This window comes from Dryobates pubescens, chromosome 10, assembly GCF_014839835.1.
Source record: "Dryobates pubescens isolate bDryPub1 chromosome 10, bDryPub1.pri, whole genome shotgun sequence".
Classification (NCBI taxonomy): Eukaryota; Metazoa; Chordata; class Aves; order Piciformes; family Picidae; genus Dryobates; species Dryobates pubescens.
Genome location: NC_071621.1, coordinates 28,711,051 through 28,735,809, shown reverse-complemented (window position 1 = coordinate 28,735,809; position 24,759 = coordinate 28,711,051). Strand labels below are relative to the sequence as shown.

At 42.0% G+C, this 24,759-nt stretch overlaps 1 protein-coding gene across 5 annotated transcripts in view; it reads left to right on the top strand.

Moving 5' to 3' along the window:
* The window catches only part of GRIA4 (glutamate ionotropic receptor AMPA type subunit 4), a 268,030-nt gene that overhangs the window by 75,633 nt on the left and 167,638 nt on the right, over window positions 1-24,759 (top strand). For all 5 annotated transcript variants that reach the window (XM_009905665.2, XM_009905666.2, XM_054164586.1 and 2 more), the window contains exon 3: window positions 20,733-20,972. In XM_009905665.2, the coding sequence (XP_009903967.1) occupies window positions 20,733-20,972 (240 nt within the window). The remainder of the gene's footprint in view (window positions 1-20,732; window positions 20,973-24,759) is intronic.

Genomic DNA, 24,759 nt, shown 5'->3' with positions numbered 1-24,759 from the left:
AACTTCCCCTGGTGCAGCTTGAGACTGTGTCCTCTTGATCTGGTGCTGGTTGCCTGGGAGAAGAGACCAATCCCCACCTGGCTACAACCTCCTTTCAGGTAGTTGTAGAGAGCAATAAGATCTCCCCTGAACCTCCACTTCTCCAGGCTAAACAACCCCAGCTCCTTCAGCCTCTCCTCATAGGGCTCGCGCTTGAGACCTCTCCCCAGCCTCATTGCTCTTCTCTGGACACGTTCAAGAGTCTCAATGTCCTTCTTAAATTGAGGGGCTCAGAACTGGACACCGGACTCAAGGTGTGGCCTAACCAGTGCTGTGTACAGGGGCAGAATGACTTACCTGCTTCTGCTGGCCACACTATTCCTGATACAGGCCAGGATGCCATTGGCCTTCTTGGCCACCTGGGCACACTGCTGGCTCGTGTTCAGATGGCTGTCAACCAGTACCTCCAGGTCCCTTTCTGTCTGGCTGCTCACCAGCCACTCCAACACTTCAGTGTTGTGTGATTGATTTGGTTTGGATGTTCATTACCACAGTCACATTTCATCCACCAACGATTAACGATTTTCATCCACCAACTCTTCAGCCACTCAACGATTTTTTGTCATTTTTCTTTTTTGTATATAGCAACAGACTATCTGGGAATTATGAATTAATATATGCTAATTAAGACAATAAAGTAGTTTAAAGATGCACAAATGTTAATAGGATTTGAAATAAGAGGTAGCTTGAGGCCATTGCTGTAACTAACAGGCCATTTAAAAATTATTACCAACAGGCCCAGAGGACCAGTAGTAAAGTACAGCTGCCTTTTTAGTACAGTATCAGAGCTAGCAGCCCCTAGACTGAGCTGTACTCCAGTGATCACAGCTGTGGACTGTGCTGAACTAATTTTGCTTATTCCTGCAAATGCCAGCATAGAAGCTACTAGCTTTACATAATGCCTGGGGTGATACATACAATATTTTGTTATTTGTGAAGTAGTCTTTACAACAAATTAATGTAAGTACGTTGACAAAGACATCTTGCAGTGTTTACATCAAGCTGTTAAATGTTTATTAATTTTAGGTGGTCTTCTTTGCAGACTGGGATTGATGTGCAAAAGAAATTAAAGTATATTGCTCACCCCGTTGATCAAACAGTTCAGTGAAATGAAAGACTCTGCTTTGGTCAGCCCTAAAGTCCAAAAATAAAATGAAAAGCAAGGGTTTAATTTGAGAAGGCTACTATTTGAACAGCCAAAAAAAAAGTTTACATAAGGTGACAGCTATTTTAAATCTTCTGTGATAACCATGATAAAGAAAAATATTTTGTAATGGGAAATTCTGTTTGATAGTCTGCCTCCTTTTCCTTCAGACCCCACAGCCTTTGGTCCATTTGCAGAGATAACAGGGTGCCAGCCGGCAAATCTCAGCTCCCTTCTTATCTCTCTCCTTTTCTAAAACCATCACCAGCACATTTCCCAGCTCTGTAGAAATCCCAATTATAGATAGTCCATTTCAAAATGCCTTGTGATTGTAGCCCCGTTGCTGCCAAAGATATGAGAGAACAAAATGAGAGGGCTTCTGCTCCTGTTTTAAATTAGTGAAGTTGTGGAAATACTTCAGATGGTGCCTGAGAACCTGGCAAAGAGAAAACAGGATTAGCTGAAAACTCGGGAAGAAATGAAGAGAAGTGAAAAACATACTTCTGTCCCTGCTTTATTTTTGTTAGGCAGTTTCCAACTACAGAAATCATAAACTCTATCTTCAGAAGGTAATTTTTGTGAGAAATGAAGAAAACTCATTACATGTAGAAAGATGTTAAGTGGTGTGTACAATTGCATATTAACAGCTGGCTGAGGCTTTGACCAGAAATGCCCTCTCACTGAAGTGGCTCTGAATGCATTTTGCCATTTTTCTATTATGCTTTACAGATTGTTGCTCTCATGTATAAGCTCACAATCTGACAGTGTCATAGGAAGAAAGGTTGAAACATCATTTTTGATGGGACAAGAGCAGGATAGGAGCCCATATATCTCCATTACAATGTGCCTAAGATGCAGTTGGATTTCTTTGGGTTAAGCCAGCAAGTTGTATTGCTATCATCTTGTGTATTGGAGCATACTATGAAAGAAACTGTGATTGGAAGAAAGATTCTAGCAAAGCTCTAGTAGAAGATGAAATTTAGTGACATACATTTATTTTAGTAGAAGTTAGCAATTTTGCTCTTAGAGGAGAACATGAGATAGGGTAAGCAATTTCTGCCTCTTGAAAGGTTGTATTGTGTTTCAGAATGGCTACATGAGTCAAGGGGAGATAGGTCATGCCAAGTGTTTAAAACCTGTACCTATGTTATACAAGCTGCTTGGTCTGGTAGCCACTAGGAGCTCCAGTTTTGGATAAAGAAACCATTTTGTTAGGTGTTTTACAAATACAGAGTTATGAAAGAGGTGTTCATTCGTAGCAGAACTTATAACGTAATTACTCCTGGCCAAGCTGTCAGCCCATGGCGCTGGGTTAGGAACTGGCTGGAGGGCCGAGCCCAGAGAGTGGTGGTGAATGGTGCCACTGCCAGATGGCAGCCAGTCACTAGTGGTGTGCCCCAGGGATCAGTGTTGGGCCCCATCTTGTTCACTGTCTTTATTGAGGATCTGGATGAGAGGATTGAGTCCATCATCAGCAGATTTGCAGATGAAACCAAACTGGGGGCAGGTGTTGATCTGTTAGAGAGAAGGAGGGCTCTGCAGAGGGACCTTGACAGGCTGGAAATAGAAAGCATGCATACATATGGTGCATGCACAGATGTATGGAGGAGACTTGATAGGGTGCTTGGTTGCATGGTTTAGTTGATGAGGTGTTGTTGGATGATGGATTGGACACAATGATCTTGAAGGTCTCTTCCAACCTGGTCTATTCTATTCTATTCTATTCTATTCTATTCTATTCTATTCTATTCTATTCTATTCTATTCTATTTATGCATGTCTTAAACCTAAGTCATGTCTTACCTGAGAATAGTTATTTAGAAAGCATTCCCCATTCATGGCATATGGGACTGAAACCTGCCTTTCGTAGCAGGCAGTCAGAGATTGAAGTCATTAAATGCAGGGGTATGGCCAGAATACAGCTTGCTCTCAGATCTGATGAGGCTGTTCTTCCATTTAGAAGGTAAAAGGCTTTCACTTTAAAAACCTTTGGTTAAAGGGTTTGTTTATATTTAATTTCTTTGAAATTTTGTATTTTCTTTTTCTCATTTTTTAAATTGTTATGAGAGACCTACAGCTGTTGAGAAATGTTGGGTTTAAATTTACAAAAAAGAGGAAAAATAGTTTTTCAGAGACAGAAGAAACAGCTTGGTGACAAAAAAGGAAATGTAGTGGAAGACGCATTTCCAGTAATCCATGCCAAGCACTTGATTCTGAAACCACCCAACTGTATCCCATTGGCATAATTGTGGGAGGCTAAGAAGCAACTCTCTCTTATAATGAATAAAGGAACTGCAACGTACTTGGGGAAAGTAAGAAGTGTTGGGGTGGAAGAGATAGCTCAGTGTTTCTTAGTCTTTGCACTTTTGGCCTTCCACAGAAACTAATTCTCTAATGCCATTTTAACATATGTCCATAGTAAGAAAAATCTACATCTGAAAAATCCCTTAGCTGTGATCACTTCATTGCCTTGGGAAAACAGGCAAGGCGGAAGATGATGAAAAACCTTCAGTACTTTGAGATGATCAAACCAAGAAGGCAATATAAAGGAACAAACACAAGTAATGAAACCACAGTCTGAGCTGTTGGCATGAGATGACCTAGGTAATCATAATTCCCAGATATATACAGTCACCCAAACAAGCTAAGACTCAAATTTCTGTGAAGAGCAGGAGGAAAAAAAAAAAATACCTCTTGGTATGCTCTTGTTTTTGTGAAGATAAGAGTTATAATGCCTAGGATGTTTGAGGGGAGGTTGAAGTGTGAAGTACAGAATGATGAACGAAATCTCAGCAAATTCCTGCTGAACAGGCCAGTGATGGATAATAAGGACATCCACACTCATCTTAGTGATTCTTTGAAAAACTGTATTCATTCTCTGCCTATATGAGGAACTTAAGTGTTAGAAACTTTAGTTTTCAGACTGGACAACTCAGAAAAACTAAGTAACATGTCTAGAGCTGGTGGAAATTAATATGAGAGGTAGATAGAAGGTTTAGCAGTTCCCATACCTTTCACGAATAGAATAGAATAGAATAGAGTAGAGCAGAATAGAATAGAATAGAATTAAGCAGGTTGGAAAAGACCTTCAAGATCATCAAGTCCAACCTATCATCCAACACTATCTAATCAACTAAACCATGGCACCAAGTGCCTCATCCAGTCTTTTCCTAAACACCTCCAGTGATGGTGACTCCACCACCTCCTTGGGCAGCCCATTCCAATGGCCAATCACTCTTTCTGTGAAGAACTTCTTCCTAACATCCAACCTAAACTATCCCTGGCTCAGCTTGAGACTGTGTCCTCTTGTTCTGGTGCTGGCTGCCCAGGAGAAGAGACCAATGCCTACCTGTCTACAACCTCCCTTCGGGTAGTTATAGACAGCAATAAGGTCTCCTCTGAGCCTCCTCTTCTCCAGGCTAAGCAACCCCAGCTCCCTCAGCCACTCCTCATGGAGCTTGTGCTCCAACCCCCTCACCATCTTTGTTGCCCATCTCTGGACACATTCCAGCAAGTCAACATCTTTCCTAAACTGAGGGCCCCTGACTGTCTCTCCAGGTACCATTCGCCAGTTCATTCGATCAAGGTCAGGAAAACCAGCAGAAACAGTAAGATCGCACAACTGATGGGATATAGCACCATAGGACAGCACCTGGGTGTCCTGGGACAACTATAGTTACCACTGGTGATGTGTAAGAATAAACAACCCAAATAACAAAGAAGTACATTTCAGATTTATGTGGAAAAGTAAATTTCACATTGTTTTTTTAAAATGCATTTAATCATCAGAGCACACTTGTACTAGCATAGAAGAAAAAGTATGGAATCATGGAAATCTCCTCTGTACTATAAATAATAGCAGGAGAAAACTGATCAAACAGTTGGCACTTCATATGTCTTGATCCCTGAAATGATAACTCAGAAGATACACTTGACTGGAGAACAGATCCAGCAGAGCTTTGTACACTTTGTTAGCATCTGCTGTTCTGCCAATATACAGTCACAGACTGCAGAAGGCAGAAGCACAATTTTGTTTCTAGATCTTGTGAGGAATTTTTTCTCTCTGACAAAGTTATATATAATCTCATGATGAGATACCATGTTCAGTTTATCCGACAGCAATACTAGCTTCGAATTTGGCTTTGTACCATTGAAGGTAAGACAGTAAAGGGAAGGACAAGCAACTGATTCTATCAAAAGTAGTCAGAAACTCTTCTTATGGAAGTTCCAGTTGTGAGCAAAAGCCTTTTTTTCAAACGAGGGCTTTTATTAACCCTTAGATAATTAGGAAAAAGCAGTTAAGGTTTTAACCACATATTCTCTTAATCTTGTTGTGAAAAATTAGAAGCCATATTTTCTGGCTTTTTCAAACATACTTAGGTCTAAGAGTGGCCAAGGATACAATGTTGTGTTTAATATTTTTTAATCAACATTGTGTGGTGAATGTCTAACTGCACTTCAGTGGACAGTTTGCGTTGGCTGAAAGATTAAGGTGGAAGAGTAAGAAATGGGGGAAAGAAAAATGGAGTTCCAGTGGTGGATCAAATGGCATCACTCCCCTTAGGACAGGCTTTAATTGTAAAAAGAAAACCTAAAACCAGGTAAAATACCACATCTCCATTCAAATTTGTATCTCTACAACTACCTGAAGGGAGGTGGTAGACAGGCGGATCTTGGTCTCTTCTCCCAGGCAGCCAGTACCAGAACAAGAGGACACAGTCTCAGGCTGCGCCAGGGGAGGTTTAGGTTGGACATTAGGAAGAAGTTCTATACAAAGAGAGTGATTGCCCATTGGAATGGGCTGTCCAGGGAGGTGGTGGAGTCGCCATCATTGAAGGTGTTCAGGAGGAGACTTGATGGGGTGCTTGGTGCCATGGGTTAGTTGTTTAGGTGGGTTGGATTGGTTGATGGGTTGGACGTGATGATCTTGAAGGTCTCTTCCAACCTGGTTTATTCTATGTATGTATGTATTCTATGTATGACAGCTACTTAAGGAGCTTCATCTTCATGCAGGACCGAGTTAGTCACATTGTTCATGGTTTCTTGCCTTCCTTTGCTTTCTTTTCCCAGATGTTTCAGAGATCTGGGGAAGCATTTTCTGGGTCAGAGGGATCAGTTAGGTGTCTAGTCCCTTACTAATGTCACATGGAAGTTTAGTACCTGCTGTCTCAATGCTTTAAAAATGCTTTACTTGAACTTCAAGTGGAATAGAACAGTATAGAATAGGAATAGAATAGGATAGGATAGGATAGGATAGGATAGCATAGGATAGGATAGAATAGAATAGAATAGAATGGAATAGAATAGAATAGAATAGAATAGAATAGAATAGAATAGAATAGAATTAACCAAGTTGGAAAAGAACTTCAAGATCATCAAGTCCAACCATCATTACCCTCAAGTTCATATTTGATCTCAGTTCAGTTGGAGCACAAAGTTCCACATAAGGAAGCTCCATTGGTTCAGACTGAGAGGTATAAATGACGATAATGCATCCATCAAAACAGTTGCTATTTTTTCCAAAAACTACGAAATGTTCTTCTTTGCATAAGAAAAATCTGTGATTATGTAGCTATGTATAAAAAGCTATTTGTAAGTAATCAACTGACATTTTATAAGATACTCTCTCATTTAAAATTATACTGATTTCCCGCCCCCCCCGGTTCTTGTCCTTCTGGAAATAAAAATGTCTGTTTCAATGTCTGTTTTAGAGGACACAGTCTCAAGCTGTGCCAGGGGAAGTTTAGGCTTGACGTGAGGAGAAAGTTCTTCACAGAGAGAGTTGTTAGGCATTGGAATGGGCTGCCCAGGGAGGTGGTGGAGTCACCATCACTGGAGGTGTTCAAGAGGGGATTGGATATGGCACTTGGTGCCTTCGTTTAGTAGCCATGAGGTGTTGGGTGACAGGTTGGACTTGATGATCTTTGAGGTCTTTTCCAACCTTATTGATTCTATGATTCTATGCAATGCGCCTGTTTTCTTCTGTTTCAAGATAAAAGGAATAAAGAAAGCTAATGTTGTAGAAAATTGGGCCATCAAAGGATTACTTCTTAAAATTCAGACTTCTCTTTGTTCTTTTTCATTAAAGTGGGATAAAGGGTCAGGCTTTAAAAAATCTTACATCTTGGGAGGGAGGGGGGAACAAGCAGCCAAGAAATTCGTTTTCTCCACAAAAGAATGTTTGCATGAAGTTCAGATTTGAACTGAGAGAAATAATATATCCCATAAAGAAATAAATCAATCCAAGAAGAGTGGAAAAAAAATGTTTAATCACAGAAGCAAAAAATGTTTAATCACAGAAGCGATCTATGTAAGTTTATAGGACATTGTTTCTCTGCGTAGTCATCTAATGATGATGAGCTCTCCCTCAGCTAGCAAAACTGAAGAGGTGATAAAATTTTGTGAGATCTCCAACCACCACATGAGTATCTGAGTTAGGGGTTAACCTCAGTTAAGCAGCTGGAAGTTTAACCACTGATCCCATAAATCAGTTTTTTAGTGTAGTCCAGTCTAATTTCCATGCAATCTGTTATGCCTTTCTAAGCTTTTATCCTGAAGGACTTGGGGAGGAAGGGAAATGGAAAAGGGAAAAAGATAACTGTAGACATTTTGCCCTTGAGAAAACCTTCAGCTTCATGGAAACTTTCTAGGAAAACCTTCATGTGTACTTAAAAACCAAATATTATTGTTTTGAAAAGCCTGGCAGTCTCTCCTAGAACTGATATTTTATACAGCTTTTAAAAACAGCCGAAAAAAGAACTTCTGTACCAATTCGGATTGTCATTCACGTGACTATGAAAGGTGAATGCTGCATGTGGGTTCTCTATGGGAGATCATTCAAAGAGAAAATTTTGGCAGAGGTAGGGAGATGCACGTGTGTGTGCATTGCCAGACAGCTATAAATACCATATCCATGGAGTGCACAGCACCGGAGGACAAAGGCACAAAGACTGGATAATTTATTGCAGAGAGAGCTGTAAAGTACTTTTTAAAAATGAGGAAAGATTTGTTAGCATTCAGCAAATGTGAAATTCATGAGGGCAGTTCTATCATAGAGATTAGCCACAGTGGAAAGAGAATTGTTATAAATAAACTCAGTGGATAATGTTTTCTTGTTGTGTAAAAATGTTCCATTGGATTTAAATTATTCAGAATTATGTATTAATGAAAGTAAAATACTTCAGTGGTGCCAGAGTTTTCAGATGGACCATACTTAAAGATTAAAGCATTTCTCTTCATAGAAATGTATGAAAGGCCAAGCCTCTCTGTGTTCTCCATCAATAAATGAGATTTGTCAGCACTTTTCAGGAAAACAGAGATGCATGGCCTGTGTCTGAGAAATACCTGAAACCTGTGGCTGGAGTGGGTCTGGTCTCATTTGAAAAGGAAGGCCTCAGAGAAGGGCAGCTTCAAATCACATTGAATTTAGGGATGAACAAGGGAAGAAGATGCAGAGATACCTTTTCTAAAGTGAGACTATTAAAACCATTTTTAAATATAGCTAGCTAAATGTAGAGTGCCAAGTTTTTCATAGTTGTGTAGTCTCCTTTTCCAGCCAAAGATACAGGTATCTATAGAAAGGGATAAAGTGCACAGTTTATCACCCATCTTAAGCTAGGGTGATCTGTATTTTGAATATACCTTTTGCTGGTTTAGCTACAGGCACAAAGAAAAGTATAAAAATAAACCTTTAACTTTCAGCTGCCCAGTACCATGTCCAGTCCCCTCTTGAACACCTCCAGGGATGGTGACTCCACCACCTCCCTGGGCAGCACATTCCAATGGCGAACGACTCTCTCAATGAAGAACTTTCTCCTCACCTCGAGTCTAAACTTCCCCTTTTCTATGCCTCAGGTTTGAGGGATTTATCCATTCATCTCCATATGAGTACTTCTGCACACATTTTAGCATGTGCATTGTATTGTGCATTCAGCTAAACACGCCGACCAACCTATCACCCAACATCATCTCATCAACTAAACCATGGCACCAAGTGCCTCATCCAGTCTCTTCTTAAACACCTCCAGGGGCAGAATAACTTCCCTGTTCCTGCTGGCCACACTATTCCTGATACAGGCCAGGATTCCATTGGCCTTCTTGGCCACCTGGGAACACTGCTGGCTCATGTTCAGTTGGCTGTCAACCAGTACCCCCGGGTCCCTCTCTGAATGGCTGCTCACCAGCCACTCTGACTCCAGCCTGTAGCACTGCATAGAGTTGTTGTGGCCAATGTGTAGAACCCAGCACTTATATGTATTAAATCTCATGCCCTTGGACTGTGCCTGTCTGTCCAGCTTGTCAAGGTCCCTCTGCAGGGCTGTTCTACCCTTTAACAGATCAACACCTGCCCCCATTTTGGTGTCATCTGCAAATTTGCTGATGATGGACTCAATCCTCTCATCCAGATCATCAATAAAGATGTTAAAGAGGACAGGGCCCAGAACTGATCTCTGAGGGACACCATGAGTGCCTGGCTGCCAGCTGGATGTGGCATCAGTCACCACCACTCTCTGGATTTCCTGTCAAGTAAGTTATAGTTCAGAATAGAAAAGACAGCTGAAATGTTGAGGATGGGGACATGGGAATGTGAAATAATTTACTCCAGAGTATGAATTTAGTCTCAGAGTTTCAGTGCCTAACATACCAGATTTCTCATTATGCAGTTATATTATAGGAGGATAAACGTTTGAGAGGAATAAATATTTGAGAGGATAATGTTTGTGATTTTGTTTCCAACTGGAAAATTTTAATTTAATCTCCTTTTGTCCACCTCCATCATTAACACTATTGTAAACTGCACAGCAATAAACTGATTTTAGTTAATGATGTGACATTATTTATGGTTAAAATGCTGTAGGTATGATGTTACCCAAGATGTGATGCATGCCTCCTGAATGCAGGGGAATACAATTCTTTTGCTTGAAGAAGCTTGTGAGCAAAATGCAGAGGTAGATGATGAATTAGAGAGTACAGGGTCTATTAATAGAAAATGAATAAGGTTGTGGGGGAAGCTTGTTTCATTAGACACAGAGAATCTAAACTTACCATTTGTAAGAACTTACCATTTGTTTCCCTTTTCACCTTCTTTGATGGCAGAAAATATCCTTTTCTGTTTGAAACAATTGTAGTAAATGGGCTCTAATACATTTTACATGTTTTTCATCTATCCACTTTGTGTAACACTGTTTTCTCTTTTATAATCCTATCTGTCATTTTATATCTGATTAATTCATGAAGGTACCTCATTAAGTTGCTCTCAGTGCTGGGAATTTTTCTTAATGCAACAGTGTAATCTAGTACAAAATCAGCAGTCTCAAACACAACCCAAAGGAAGAGCATATTTGTATTGAATCTGTGTTGGATTTGGGTGAAAGATAGTTGAAAACTACATTGGGATGAATGTAGATCACTTATTTTTATATATATCTGTATCTATCTATCTATCTATAAAACACTGGAGGTGTTTAGGAACAGACTGGATGGAGTGCTCAGTGCCATGGTTTAGTTGATAAGATAGTGTTGGATAATAGGTTGGACTCAACGATCTCAAAGGTCCCTTCCTGATTGGCCTGAGCATATTTGTATTGAATCTGTGTTGGATTTGGGTGCAAGATAGTTGAAAACTACATTGGGATGAATTTAGATCACTTATTTTTATATATATCTGTATCTATCTATGTATCTATAAAACACTGGAGGTGTTTAGGAAGAGACTGGATGGAGTGCTCAGTGCCATGGTTTAGTTGATTAGATAGTGTTAGATGTTAGGTTGGACTCGACAATCTCAAAGGTCTCTTCCTGATTAGCCTTGAGCCCTTTTCCAGTAGGTGGAAGTCAGTGGGGTGATCAGGAGGTCAGTCAGGGAGCACGGAGAAAGAGAGTATTGGGATGTTCTGTGCAAAATGAACAAACATGTTTTGACATTTCAATATCTCAAACCTGTTTTAGAAATATTACTTAGTGTCAAGTGTTGGAACTTTCACACATATAAATTGATAAATCATTTGACTTTGGGAAGCAGTTTCTTACTTAATCATAGAATCATAGAATCAATAAGGCTGGAAAAGACCTCAGAGATCATCAAGTCCAACCTGTCACCCAACATCCCATGACTAATTAAACCATAGCTTCAAGTGCCACATCCAGTCCCCTCTTGAACACCTCCAGGGACGGGGACTCCGCCACCTCCCTGGGCAGCACATTCCAACGGCTAACAACCCTTTCTGTGAAGAACTTTCTCTTCACCTCAAGCCTAAACTTCCCCTGGCACAGCTTGAGACTGTGTCCTCTAGATGAAATGATTCTCCCTTCTGTGCTTCATCTCAGTTGCAGAACTTGCATTTCCATATGGCTATGCTGTTCCTCTTGGAAGGAATTCTTTAGTTTGAGGAAACACCTAATACTTCTGTGTGAGTGCTGGCAAGTGCAGGTGCACAGTATAGAGACTGTGATTCCTAAGGACATGGATCACTGATAGTGTTTGAGGCACATCTCAAATAAAAGTCTTCATATGTGAATGTGGTGGCAAGGAAATGTAACTGTTTATAAGAATTCTGAACTGTACTGCTGTGTGGAGTTTACCAGGTGAACTGGCTTTCTGTCAGCAGTTTTTGGTTGGCAGGGGGAGCTATGGGGGTAGCCTCTGTGAGGTGTTCAAAAAAGGATTAGATGTGGTGCTTGAAGCCATGATTTTGTTGTCAGGAGGTGTTTGGTATTAGGTAATGGGTTGGACTTGATGATCTCTGAGGTCTTTTCCAACCTGGTTCATGCTATGATTCTAAGACTCCGGGGACTATGCCTATGTGGGACAGAGGGAGTTTTCAGACAGTTCCAAAATGAACCCACTGCTGGCCAAAGCTCACACAGGCTCACAGGATGTTAGGGATTGGAAGGGTCCTTCAAAGATCATCAAGTCCAGCCCCCCCTGCCAGAGCAGGACCACAGAATCCAGCACGGGCTGCACAGGAACACATCCAGACAGGGCTGGAAAGGCTCCAGAGAAGGAGACTCCACAACCTCTCCAGGCAGCCTCTTCCAGTGCTCTGTGGCCCTCACAGTGAAGAAGTTCCTCTTCATGCTGAGATGGAACCTCCTGTGTTGGAGTTTCCATCCATTGCCCCTTGTCCTGTCCCAGGGTGCAAGTGAGCAGAGCCTGTCCCCTCCCTCTTGACCCCCAGCCCTCAGCTATTTATAAACATTTATTAAATCCCCTCTCAGTCTTCTCCTCTCCAGACTGAAAAGCCCCAGGGCACTCAGCCCCTCCTCACAGGACAGTACTTCAGTCCCTCACTCATCCTGGTGTTGCCTCATCCAGGGAAAAAATTCACTCTTGCAGAACTGGTTTTTTTTTTTTGTTGTTGTTCTTGAAACTTGTTATCTTGATCTGCAATGCACAGCAAGCAAATGATAATGATGGAAAGGTTTTATTGTAACAGCCACCACTGTGCTTTTTTTGATGAAGCATTGGTGGGTTTGTTCTTTTTGCATGGAGGCAAAGCAAACCATGGACTGCAGCTGTGCATTATGGAAGATTTATAGAAAATAGTTATTTTAAAATCCCCTCCTGTCATCACCACCTCCCCTTTCCCACCATATCTGTCCCTTTCCCACCATATCTGCCCCTTTCCCACCCTACCTACCCACCCCATTTTCCCCCTTTTTCCTCTCAAACCCAGAGCACCTGGGCTCTGTTGGAGTCTCCTCCCTCCCCAGGTGTGGCCGCTTGACCCTCCCCAGGTGTGGACACTTTGCCCTCCCCACCCACTCCCCTATTTAATCCCCCCCAGGAAAGACAGAAGCCCTAAGCTGAGCCCATCTGGGCTGAGGATCCTCCTCTCGTCTCTGGTGAGTGCCCATGGTGCACACTGGGTGATGGTGGTGGTGACAACAAAGGCCGGGGGGCCTGGTGGCCCCCCGGTTGTTAGGACCAGGATTGATGACTACTCTAATCCCATCCACAGGTGCTGGTTGGGCCTCCTTGCTGGGGTGGAGCTCCTCTGGGTGGTATCTTGGTTGGTTGAGGGTCTTGCCCCTGGCTCCAGGATGGGTGGAGGAATGGCAGTGGTGGGGCAGAAGCTGTTTAGGCAGGGTGGAGGATGGGGTAGAGGGAGCAGCTCTGAGCTGGAGAGGTACAGTCCACTCTGGACTTCCAGAGGGCAAACTTCAGGTTACTCAAGGGACTAATTCAGAAGATACTTTTGGAAACAGCCCTTATAAACAAAGGGGTCCAGGAAGACTGGACCTACTTCAAGAAAGAATTGTTGAAAGTGCAGGAACAGGCTGTGCCAACAGGCAAAAGTCTGTTTAGCGCTCAGACTGGCCACTGCTGTGAAGGACAACGAAAAGTCCTTCTACAAATCGATTAATGGCAAGAGGAGGGGCAAGGACAACTTTCACTCCTTAGTGGACATGGAGGGGAACATACTAACAAAAGATCAGGAAAAGGCAGAGGTACTTAACACCTTCTTTGCCTCAAATTTAAATAGCAGGATAGGTTGTCTTCTGGACAACTGGCCTCCTGAGCTGGCAGATGGCATCAGGGAGCAGTATAGTTCCCCTGTGATCCAGGAGGAAGCAGTTAGAGACCTGCTCAGCCACTTGGATCTCCACAAGTCCATGGAACCGGATGGGATCCATCCTAGGGTGCTGAGAGAGCTGGCAGATGAGCTGGCTGGGCCGCTCTCCATCATTTTTCAACACTCCTGGCTCACTGACCACAATCCCAATTCCCCGTTGGGATCTCCAAACATGGGAAGAAATGCAGAGACAGCAATGACAGATTGTCCTCCTCTCTGGAAGGCTTATGTAGTGCAAACTGCTGAGTTTTTCAGTGTTGGTCCTCATGCAGTTTGTGCATTTATGGCAGATCAGTGGGCCTGTAAGTGTATCTGTAACAGCCAGCTGTGCTAGGGCTTCATATGTAGGAGCCTAAAACTTAGGGAAAAGCATTTAAAAATACTTATTCCAGAGTCTGTGTCCTGGAAGACTCAGTCTGTGAGTCATGGCTCTGAACCATGTTACTTCTGTGTTAGACTACAAGTCTTCCATATTCCTGCCTACATGGTGTAACAATTATACAGGCTACCAAGGAAAATAATGCTGTTGACCAAACAGCTGTACTGTGCTTATCAGACTTAATTTTCTAGTTATATAGTTAGGCTATTATCTCTAGAAAACAAAAAACTTTTGGCCAAGTAATAAAAATAAGATGAATGTCATGCAAATATGTGCACAGGTATAAAGATGTATGAGCATTTGTACATACACACTTCTGACAAACCTTCACTTCACCTTTTTGTCATTTTCATGGTTGGGGTTACAGCTGTATTTGGCCTGCCTGTGCAGAGAATATACACTTAGGGAAAGCAATCAATAAGAAATGGATTTACTTTTATTTTTTGCCTTTTGTTTTTCAAGAAAAGACTTGTGTTTAAAATGTGGAACGTGTCTTTAGAACAGTAGCAGGGTTTCTCACAGAGAAAGAAGACTGCATGTGGCTTGACTGTGTCGCAGGAAACCCTGAAGTTCTGTTGCCACTTTGGCATCATGATTTGTTTTTTTGAACTGGAGGTCTGAGTCACCTCTTTTTTCAAAGTGATGGTACTAATATGTTAGAATAGAACATACCTGGTTCGTATTACAGCTAGTGCAACAGCTTTATCTTGTCTATTTAAGGTGCGTTGCAAAGTTTCCCTTGGAGTCTGACCTCTACATTCCTCTTATCTTGGGTGGGACTAATGGTTCTACAAAATTTTCAGGAGAAAATCATGTGTAGTAGTGGCATTAAGTTGTCAGGTATGAAGAGATGTCTGGTTAAAGACAAACTATTCCTTGTATTTCCAATACTGTTCATGAATCACAGAATCACCAAGGTTGGAAGAGACCTCAAAGATCAAGTTCAACCTGTCACCACAGACCTCATGAACACGTGTTTGTCACTGCTTTATATTTATGGGGGGAGAAATCTTGAACAAAGTTTTTCTTAAAATACTAATGAGACTATGTTTTACTAAGCATAGTTTGGTCCACTTACAATATCTAAAATGCCTTTAGATGTGGAAAAGAAACAGATAAAGAATTGAGAAATCCAGGTAGTCATGTTTGCCTGGAGGCGTTTTCTGAGAGCAGGAATGAGTTAGAATGCAAATCCTCATGGCTTTGCTGATTTTTGTGGTTGCTGCTAATTACTGCAAAATTGATTCAGGAGTGCTGCAGCATCTCTGCATATATTTAAGCCTAATCTCCATAGTGTCACAGGCAATTTTTCTCTCTATGGGTATTGTACTATGTAAGAAAAAAAATTCCTGTAACCTTCATCTTAGCTTTTTTTCCTTGTCAAGGAGCGAAGGAGGATTCTCTTCAGTAACTCCCCAGTCTTGATACCTAGTATAGTAGCATGGGTTTTCTTGGATTGTTTCTTTTGGGACTTTGGCAGTCAAGATAATGTTTTGTTATTTGTATCTAGACTGTGGTAAAGATAGTTTGCTTTGAAAACATGAGGAATTATTATTGTGCTACTTCTAGTTAGAAGTATTTGAGGTTACTGCCATGTAATGTAATGCAGTTTCAGATTTTACTTTATCTTCCCCCCCCCCCCCATCTTGAGAATGAATTTGAGTTTTAACTCCACTAAGTGTTGAATTTCACAGCTTGACATTGATTTCTTGAATCTTTCATTGTGTAGAATCCTATTCTGTGGACCATGTGTTCTGAAAAGTGCCTTTTGTCCATGGAAAATTGCAAAGAAATAAGGCAATGCAGGTCATTAACAAGGGTCTTCTCTAAACTAAACCCACTGTATTAACTGCCACTTAATGTGCACAAGGTTTCCTTTCTGCTATTTCAGTTGGCAAAGTTATCTAGACTGGGGTGGAAAGTAGAATGGGAGCTGCCCTTTGTAAAACATAAGAAATACCTTTGCAGGGTAAAGCAACATGCAGGATATGACTCTGGAAGTGACTGAGTAGAAGAAAGAGACAAAACCCAAATGTTTAAAATGGGTTATTACTGGTAAGAAAGACTGTCAAAGAAATCAGGAATTAGAGGAGGAATTTGCAGAAATGAAAGCCTAAATTAGGGCTGCCAGTGAAAACCAGAACTTGCAAAGGAGATTAAAACAGCAGCAGAAGCTCGTTTACATCTTTAAATTCAGAGACGGGAAGCAGGGAAATAATTGAAGCTGTTATATATTGCTGCTGGGAGAGAAAACCAGGAAAACTTGGTTAGATACTAAAAACTAATAGATACTTCACATGGGTTTTTACTGAAGAAGGATGTTGACCTTAAGAGGTGTGATGGCTAATGGGAACTGGGAAATCACCTCTTTCTTCTGTGGTTTTAAAGAATTGTTCTGCTGAAACACAGATGCGATAACTGCTTCTTAGCAGAGTTGTTAAATGAGTTGTGATACATGCAATCAGTGAACAGGAAATACAGCACCTGGTTTTAAAGGGGGTAAAAATCCAACAGCCATGGACTTAGCAGCTTGATATCAATAGACTGTGAAGTTGAGAGACAGATTTTGATTGAAAGAGCTTTTAAACATGGCTGTAGACAGAAAACAACATAAAATGCAGACAGAAGTTATTAAAATAAAGTATGGAATTAATAGATATCTTTTGCCAAGAAAATGAAGTTAAATCAGCATGCTCATAAAAAGTGATTTAAAAAATAAACAAGAGAGTTAAAAGGCAAGTGAGAAACTAAGGGGAAGATGGAAAAAAAATGCTAGTAGAAGAAGCGATACCAGGCTAGAGAAGCATAGTTGTGGGAGGAGATACTGGGGGACTGATTTTTACAGTAGAATCATGGAATCAATAAGGCTGGAAAAGACCTCAAAGGTCATCCAGTCCAACCTGTCATGCAATACCTCATGTCTACTAAACCATGGCTTCAAGTGCCATGTCCATCCCCCTCTTGAACACCTCCAGGGACAGTGGCTCCACCTCCACCTCTGAAGAACTTTCTCCTCACCTTAAGCCTCAACTTCCCCTGGTGCAGCTTGAGACTGTCCTCTTCTTTGGTGCTGGTTGCCTGGGAGAAGAGACCAACCCCCTCCTGTCTACAACCTCCCTTCAGGCAGTTGTAGAGAACAAAAAGGTCTCCCCTGAGCCTCCTCTTCTCCAGGCTAAACCACCCTAGCTCCCTCAGCCTCTCCTCATAGGTCTTGTGCTCGAGGCCTCTCCCCAGCCTCATTGCCCTTCTCTGGACATGTTCAAGTATCTCAATACCCTTCTTAAATTGAGGAGCCAAGAACTGGACACAGGTGTGGCCTAACCAGTGCTGAGTACAGGGGCAGAATGACTTCCCTTCTCCTGATACAGGCCAGCATGCCTTTGGCCTTCTTGACCACCTGGGCACACTGCTGGCTCATGTTCAACCAGCTGTCAACCAGTACCCCCAGGTCCCTTTCTGCCTGGCTTCACTCCAGCCACTCTGCCCCCAGCCTGTAGCACTGCATGGGGTGGTTGTGACCAATGTGAAGCACACAGCACTTAGACTTGTTAAATGCCATCATGTTGGACTCCCCTGGTGCAGCTTGTATGGGGTTGTTGTGGCAAATGTGTAGAACCCGGCACTTGGATGTGTTAAATCTCATGCTGTTGGACTCTGCCCATCTGTCCAGCCTGTCAAGGTCCCTCTGGAGAGCCCTTCTACCTTCTAACAGATCAACACCTGCTCCAAACTTGGCGTCATCTGCAAATTTACTAGTGTTGGACTCAATCCCCTTGTCCAGATCATCAATAAAGATATTGAACAGGTTGGGGCCCAACACTGTTGCCTCGGGGTCACCACTAGTGCCTTGCTGCCAGCTGGAGGTGGCACCATTCACCAACACACTCTGGGCTTGGTCCTCCAGCCAGTTCCAAACCCAGCACAGAGTGGTGCTGTCCAAGCCAGGGGCTGACAGACTGGCCAGGGGTTTGCTGTGGGGGATGGTGTCAAAGTCCAGGTAAACTACATCCACAGCCTTCCCCCCATCCACCAAGTGGGTCACCTGGTCATAGAAGGAGATCAGGTTGGTGAGGCAAGACCTGCTCTTCCTAAATCCATGTTGGCTAGGCCTGATCCCTTGGCCATTCTGCAGGTGTGGTGTGATTGCCCCCAAGATGATCACGCAAAGATTAAAAACTCCGAGTACCCTAATGGAATTTGCTGGCGAGGCAGACACAGGCACTGGCAGAAGTTCAGAGCAGGCTAAGGATGTAACTATGGAAGTAAATAATTTTGTGGAGTGGAGTAATAGGTATGACATAATGGAAAACAAATAAGAGTTCCTAATAAAAATACTATAAGCAGACACTCATCATTTGGAAATGGCCCAGAAGGAGGAAGGAGCAGAATTTTGATGCGGAGATGATCATCAGCCATCACCGAGATGCAGGTTTAGAAAGAACACAATGTGGCCTTAGGTTATACCAGCAGAGGTATTTTACAGTAGCAATGGAGAAGTAATGCAAGAGGAAGCAGAAAGCCTTTGACTGAAACTCTAAACATGTTGGTAACCTGTTTTTGCGAAATATGAGCTGGAACTGGACTCAATGGTTTTAGAGAGGTTTTTCCAACCAAAACAATTCTATGATTCTGTGACTTTAAAACCTTGTTTTTTAAGGATGATTACGTGGAATGGTCATCCAGTGGCTTGATGGGTCTACCAAGAGGGTTTGTAAGAGCTGTGTATCAACATAGTGCAGGGGAACTTAGGGGAAGCTGAAAAGCTTCATTTATAATCTGGCTATGAAATGCCTTTGGTTAGGGGCCTGTGACAATAGGGCAGAGCATAGAATAACAGAACGGCCCTCAAGCCACTTGCTCCAGTTCTGGCATGGAATTAATATCTGATTTATATCATCCAACTATAAACAGAAAAATGCACACTTTATGTATTTTTTTTCTTTTTGTGCAGCAAATGCAATATGAAAGAATTAAAGCTGAACTGACTTGATTCAGCTAATACACTGCACCCTGACTGTACTGCTCTCACAGGATGACTGTGACCTCCAAACTGTAAGAGAAGGTTATCATCTAGTCAAAAGGGTGTTACTTAGGTTTTCTCATGTTTAGGCTACAAGGAAGAATGAGGTCTGAGGAGGGAGGGTCTGGAACAGTAGAGCATAGGAAATACATAGGAGAAGATTCCATGGGATAATCCACTAACTGACTGTTCTCCATTTTCTGTGATTCTGGGGTAGGCAACTAATGAAAACAGAGTTTCTAAAGACTTAATGTGTATGTCAAAAGTAGGATTTTTTCACTGGACCTTTGAGTTCCTAGAAAGGCAGGGTTTTCTTGAGGAAAATACCATTATACCTGGCTTCATGTGTGTGGATCAGAAAAGTCCTTATCCAGTCTGCTGGAATCAAGGTAAATCTTTCTTTGTGCCTTAAAGGAGCTCAAGAGTGAATGAAAACTCAGAATATATATATTCAGGTCATATGTTTTCTGGTTATGAGGTTAACAGAGTAGAAATAAAAGATTTGGGGCAGAAGTCTGGTCATGTTGACTTACTACATTTTCTTTCAGCTGCTCACCTATGAAGTAGGTTTTTAACTTGATATCTATAGTAGAGTTTTAATACAGCACAAGGGTTAAGGTTTGACATTGTTACAATTCAAAATGTCCAAAACTGCACTTATCAGGTCAGTAACAGTTTTGTGGTGATTTCCATGTTTTAACATGTGAGCATATTTCTGCCTAAAGTAACAGAAATAATTAGTGCCTGATATATGCAGATCTGTGGTTAAAATGGCATATGTTGACTTTTCAGTGGTGCACATGTTACTTTTGAGAGTAAAAGTGCTATAGCTAATGTAGTGTTCCCTAAATATGATTCAAAAATGTAAACATGTTATTTAGCCGTTGTGCCCCTGTATACAGCACTGGTTAGGCCACATCTTGAGTACTGTGTCCAGTTCTGGGCCCCTCAGTTTAGGAAAGATACTGAGACTCTTGAATGTGTATAGAGAAGGGCAATAAGGCTGGTGAGAGGCATTGAGCACAAACCCTATGAGGAGAGGCTGAGGGAGCTGGGATTGTTTAGCCTGGGGAAGAGCTGGCTCAGGGGAGACCTTCTTGCTCTCTACAACTATTTGAAGGAAGGTTGTAGCCAGGTGGGGATTGGTCTCTTCTCCCAGGCAACCAGCACCAGAACAAGAGGACACAGTCTCAAGCTGTGCCAGGGGAAGTTGAGGCTCGAGGTGAGGAGAAAGTTCTTCCCAGAGAGTTGTTAGCTGTTGAAATGTGCTGCCCAGGGAGGTGGTGGAGTCATTGTCCCTAGAGGTGTTCAAGAGGGGATTGGACGTGACACTTGGTGCCATGGCTTAGTTGTCATGAGGTGTTGAGTGACAGGTTAGACTTGATGATCTTTGAGGTCTTTTCCAACCTTATTGATTCTAGGATTCTGTGGTTTCCAGAATGAAACACCTGAAAAATGAAGTGAACTATACAGGCAGAAATGGAAATTTTCAAATGAAAAAGTTCGGGATCTTGGAATGTGTCAGTGTGTTTGCACGCTTTGTCACTAGCTAAACTCTGCTTTTTTTCTTTTTCAGTTTGCTCCCAGTATTCTAGAGGAGTTTTTGCCATTTTTGGACTATATGATAAGAGATCAGTACATACCTTGACCTCATTCTGCAGCGCCTTGCACATCTCCCTCATCACGCCGAGTTTCCCCACAGAGGGTGAGAGTCAGTTTGTGCTGCAGCTGCGGCCGTCCCTGCGGGGAGCCCTCCTGAGCTTGCTGGATCATTATGAATGGAACCGGTTTGTCTTCCTGTATGACACAGATCGAGGTGAGTTGTGACCTAGCTTTCTTACCTTTTTTATTCAGACTTCTTTTGCAAGAACTGTGCATTTGGGAGTCAAATCTTAAAGAGCCTTTTAAGTGTAATAGCTCTGAGTAGCAGTGTGACTGAAGGAGGAATTCCATCTGCAGAACAGTTGGGTATTTGGTACACATGTGACTGACTAGCTGAAGCCTGTGGCTTAAGACTGGAATCCCAAAACATTGTAACATTAATGAAACAAAGACATGGTTCAGCAAACAAAATTTTACATCCCTGTTCACTCTTCAACTCACTTCATAAGTGACAGCAGTATAAAGAAGTAGAGAGGACCTGCTATTCTGCACCTGGTGTGACCTGAGATGTGAGCCAATTGGTGCTTCCATGCTTTGGAAGGTCAAGGCAGAGAGAGACTCTGTGAGGTTTTCAGGCTGCAGCAGAGAAGTGGAATTAGGAGGCAATACCTGCCAGGGAGCAGAGAGAGGGACAACTGCAGTAGCCCTTCTCCTTTCATCTGGAGTTCTCTCTGATAGACTACACTGTTATAACATCTGTGGCACATTACACAAAGGACAGCTCTCTCGATCCATATTTATCATTCCACATCCCAGCTTATATCGGAACCTTTTAAGTGGTAAAACATTGCAAGTGCATCGCTGTGCTTCACCACTCTGTGCACAACTGAGAAGCAGAATCTTCCCTTCTGTGTTGTGTGTTTATTCTGCTGGCAAAGCCCTTTGTCTTTATTTATGGACTGAGCCAACATGTGGCTGAGCTTCTGTGAGAAAGGCAACATTTTTATGTTGACAGCTTGTTTTCAGGGATGAAGTGAACAGCATAGCTGTAGTCAAATAATTATTTTACTACAGCTGTTTCAATATAGCTCCCCATGTGGACAGTCTACTCTGGAATTAAAGTGGCTTTATTTCAGTATAATTACTCTGTAGTAGAAATAGGGAATCATACTGACCTAACTAAATCTGCTCAATTACTTGATTATGTCTATAGAAGTCAATTTTCTCATATATATATAAGCATTAAATTTTAGTGAGTTTTTAATTTGGTATACTGCCCAAATACCTGAATTTAAGTTAGGATGAGTAATGGAACAAAACTAAGGTGTTTGTGTAGTAATTTTTGTTGTGTTTTATTTTTTCTAATAAATGTTTCCTGAACCTGCAAAGGGAGTTTTGGGAAGCATTATAGAAGGTAGGAGATAACTGTAAAGATTAAAAACCAGTGAACTTAAAAGCATTCCTACTCAAGATACAGTTACGAGTAACAAGAAGACAACCACATCATTACAGAGGTAATCCTACAAGTTCCAACACACTGTTAAGAGAAGTGCACAACCTGCCGTAGACTAGAACTAACCAGGTTGGAAAAGACCTTTGAGGTAGAGTCCAACCTATCATCCAACACTATCTAATCAGATAAACCATGGCCCCAAGCACCCCGTCCAGTCTCTTCCTAAACACCTCCAGTGGTGGTGACTCCACCACCTCTCTTGGCAGCCCATTCCAATGGCCAATCACTCTTTCTGTGAAGAACTTCTTCCTAACATCCAGCCTAAACCTCCCCTGGTGCAGCTGGAGACTGTGTCTTCACCCCACCTCCCTCAGCCTCTCCTCATAGGGCTTGTGCTCAAGGTGTGGCCTAAGCAGTGCTGAGTACAGGGCAGAATGACCTCCCTGCTCCTGATGGCCTCACGGTTCCTGATCCAGGCCAGGATGCTACTGGTCTTCTTGACCACCTGGGCACACTGCTGACTCATGTTCAGCCTACTATCAACCAGCACCCCCAGGTCCCTCTTTGCCAGATCACTCTCCAGCCACTCTGACCCCAGCCTGTAGCACTGCATGGGGTGGTTGTGGCCAGTGTGTAGAACCTGGCAGTCACCATTCTCATCTAAATTCATGCACTTAATTCGATTGAGACATCATTTTTAAGCATGCAATATCACACCAAGGGCAGTTTCAGAACATCTCTCTGTGTGGTAGTTAAACGATTCTTATGGCACTGAACTCAGCAACTCTGAACTCATCAGTGTGTCTTTGATAAAGAGATGACATTTGCCAGCTTGGATGCGTGAGATGCTACATTGCATAGTCTCTTAAATTCAGACTACATCCTGTGACTTAGTTTAATGCAGGAGAAAATAAGATTCAAGCTAACCGTAGGTATTAAGATGACTGTGAAGATACATCTCTGCTGAACAGTTTTCACTTTTTTATTCTGTAATGGCACTTCAATGTGGAGCTGAGATATGATGAGGGGAAAAAAAAAAAGCATCATCTCTTAGTGTAACTGGAGAAAAATAATTACTTGTGTTGCATCATAAAATCTCTGTTACTTAGGCCAGAACTTAGCCTTGTCCACAGTTGGACAAAGATAATTCCTTTACATGCCAGGTGTTTCCCTGTCTCTCAGCTGTCCCATCTAATGAATCTGAAGGAATGGGAATCCCTTTAGCCTTGTAATTTCAATACAGGTCTGCAAGTATACCTCTACAGCTTGACCAGGAAGTTGTAAGTGTTTATGGGGGAAGGTAAGCAATAAGCATAAACTCCAGCCAGACCTGGTGGCTGTTTGTGAAGAAGGCAGCATTCAGCAGCTATTGATATTGTGAAAGGCAGAAGTCCTTGACAGAAGGCTGTGTGACAGAATAAACTTAGGCAAACCATCAGCAATAGTGGTGTGTTGTGGTGGGGAAATGTGTTTTTCAGACCTGTTTTCTCAGTCATTTTGTCCTGTTTGCTTCTTGGTTCTGTTGCTCACTCTTAAGGGGTGAGCAATTAAAACCTGTTGTTAAGGTAGGTTTCTCTGCTGTTCAGGTCAGGAATACATTTTTATTGCATCTCTAAGTAATTCCCACATACTGCATTTGGCTTCCACCAAGGAGTAGTATTGAAGCTCACAAACTCTGAGGAGGTGGTGGCTCCAGCTATTATTTAAATCTCCTTTTCTGATGTTCTGCCAAACTCTCAGTCTGGAAAATTACTGTCTTGTGCCAGGATGAAGATAGTAGGAAGAATGACAAAGATACAAAGTGAATTTGATAGAGCAAGAAACATTACAGGAGAGGAGAACAAGTTTTGCAAAAGACATTAGACCTGAGAGAGAGATGCAGGGAATTTCAACTTGTTCTTTAACAGGGAAAGGGACAAGTGAAGACTAAAGCCTCAAGGGTCCTTTTGTTTCAGTATATGCTTTTTCCTCACCCTCATTCCATAAAAAGGTTTATGACCTGGTGTTTAATACAATTGATATTAACAGCAAAGTGCAAGGAACATAGGACAGGTAAAAAGCAAGCCCAAGAACAGTTACATAAAGCATAGTGGGGGAGGGATGAAGTGAAAGTAGAGCCTCTCTGAGCAGTCCAAAGGAAAGTGAAGTGCTCAGTTAATGTTTGATGTCACCTCTAAACTCAAGTGAAAGACTCAAATGAGTAGATCAGAAGACTATTTAGTTTATATCTGCTTTTAAGTGTGATTCAGAGGTATTTCTTGTGAAAAGAGGGATACAATCATGTGGACCTAGTGCCGTTTTACCTACAGTATGATTTTGCTAGGTCATGACAATATTTTCCAGCAACAGAAAGCAAAATTCAGACCCTGAAACCACAGAATAAGGCTGGAGAAGTTTGTGTGAGGTATGAGAAACTGTTTAGGAATAGACTTAACCAGTTAACTTGACACTGCCAAGTCCACCACTGAACTCTGTCCCCAAGTGCTGTATCTACACATCTTTTAAATACCTTCAGGGGTATCCTGTTTCTGTCCTTGACAACCCTTTT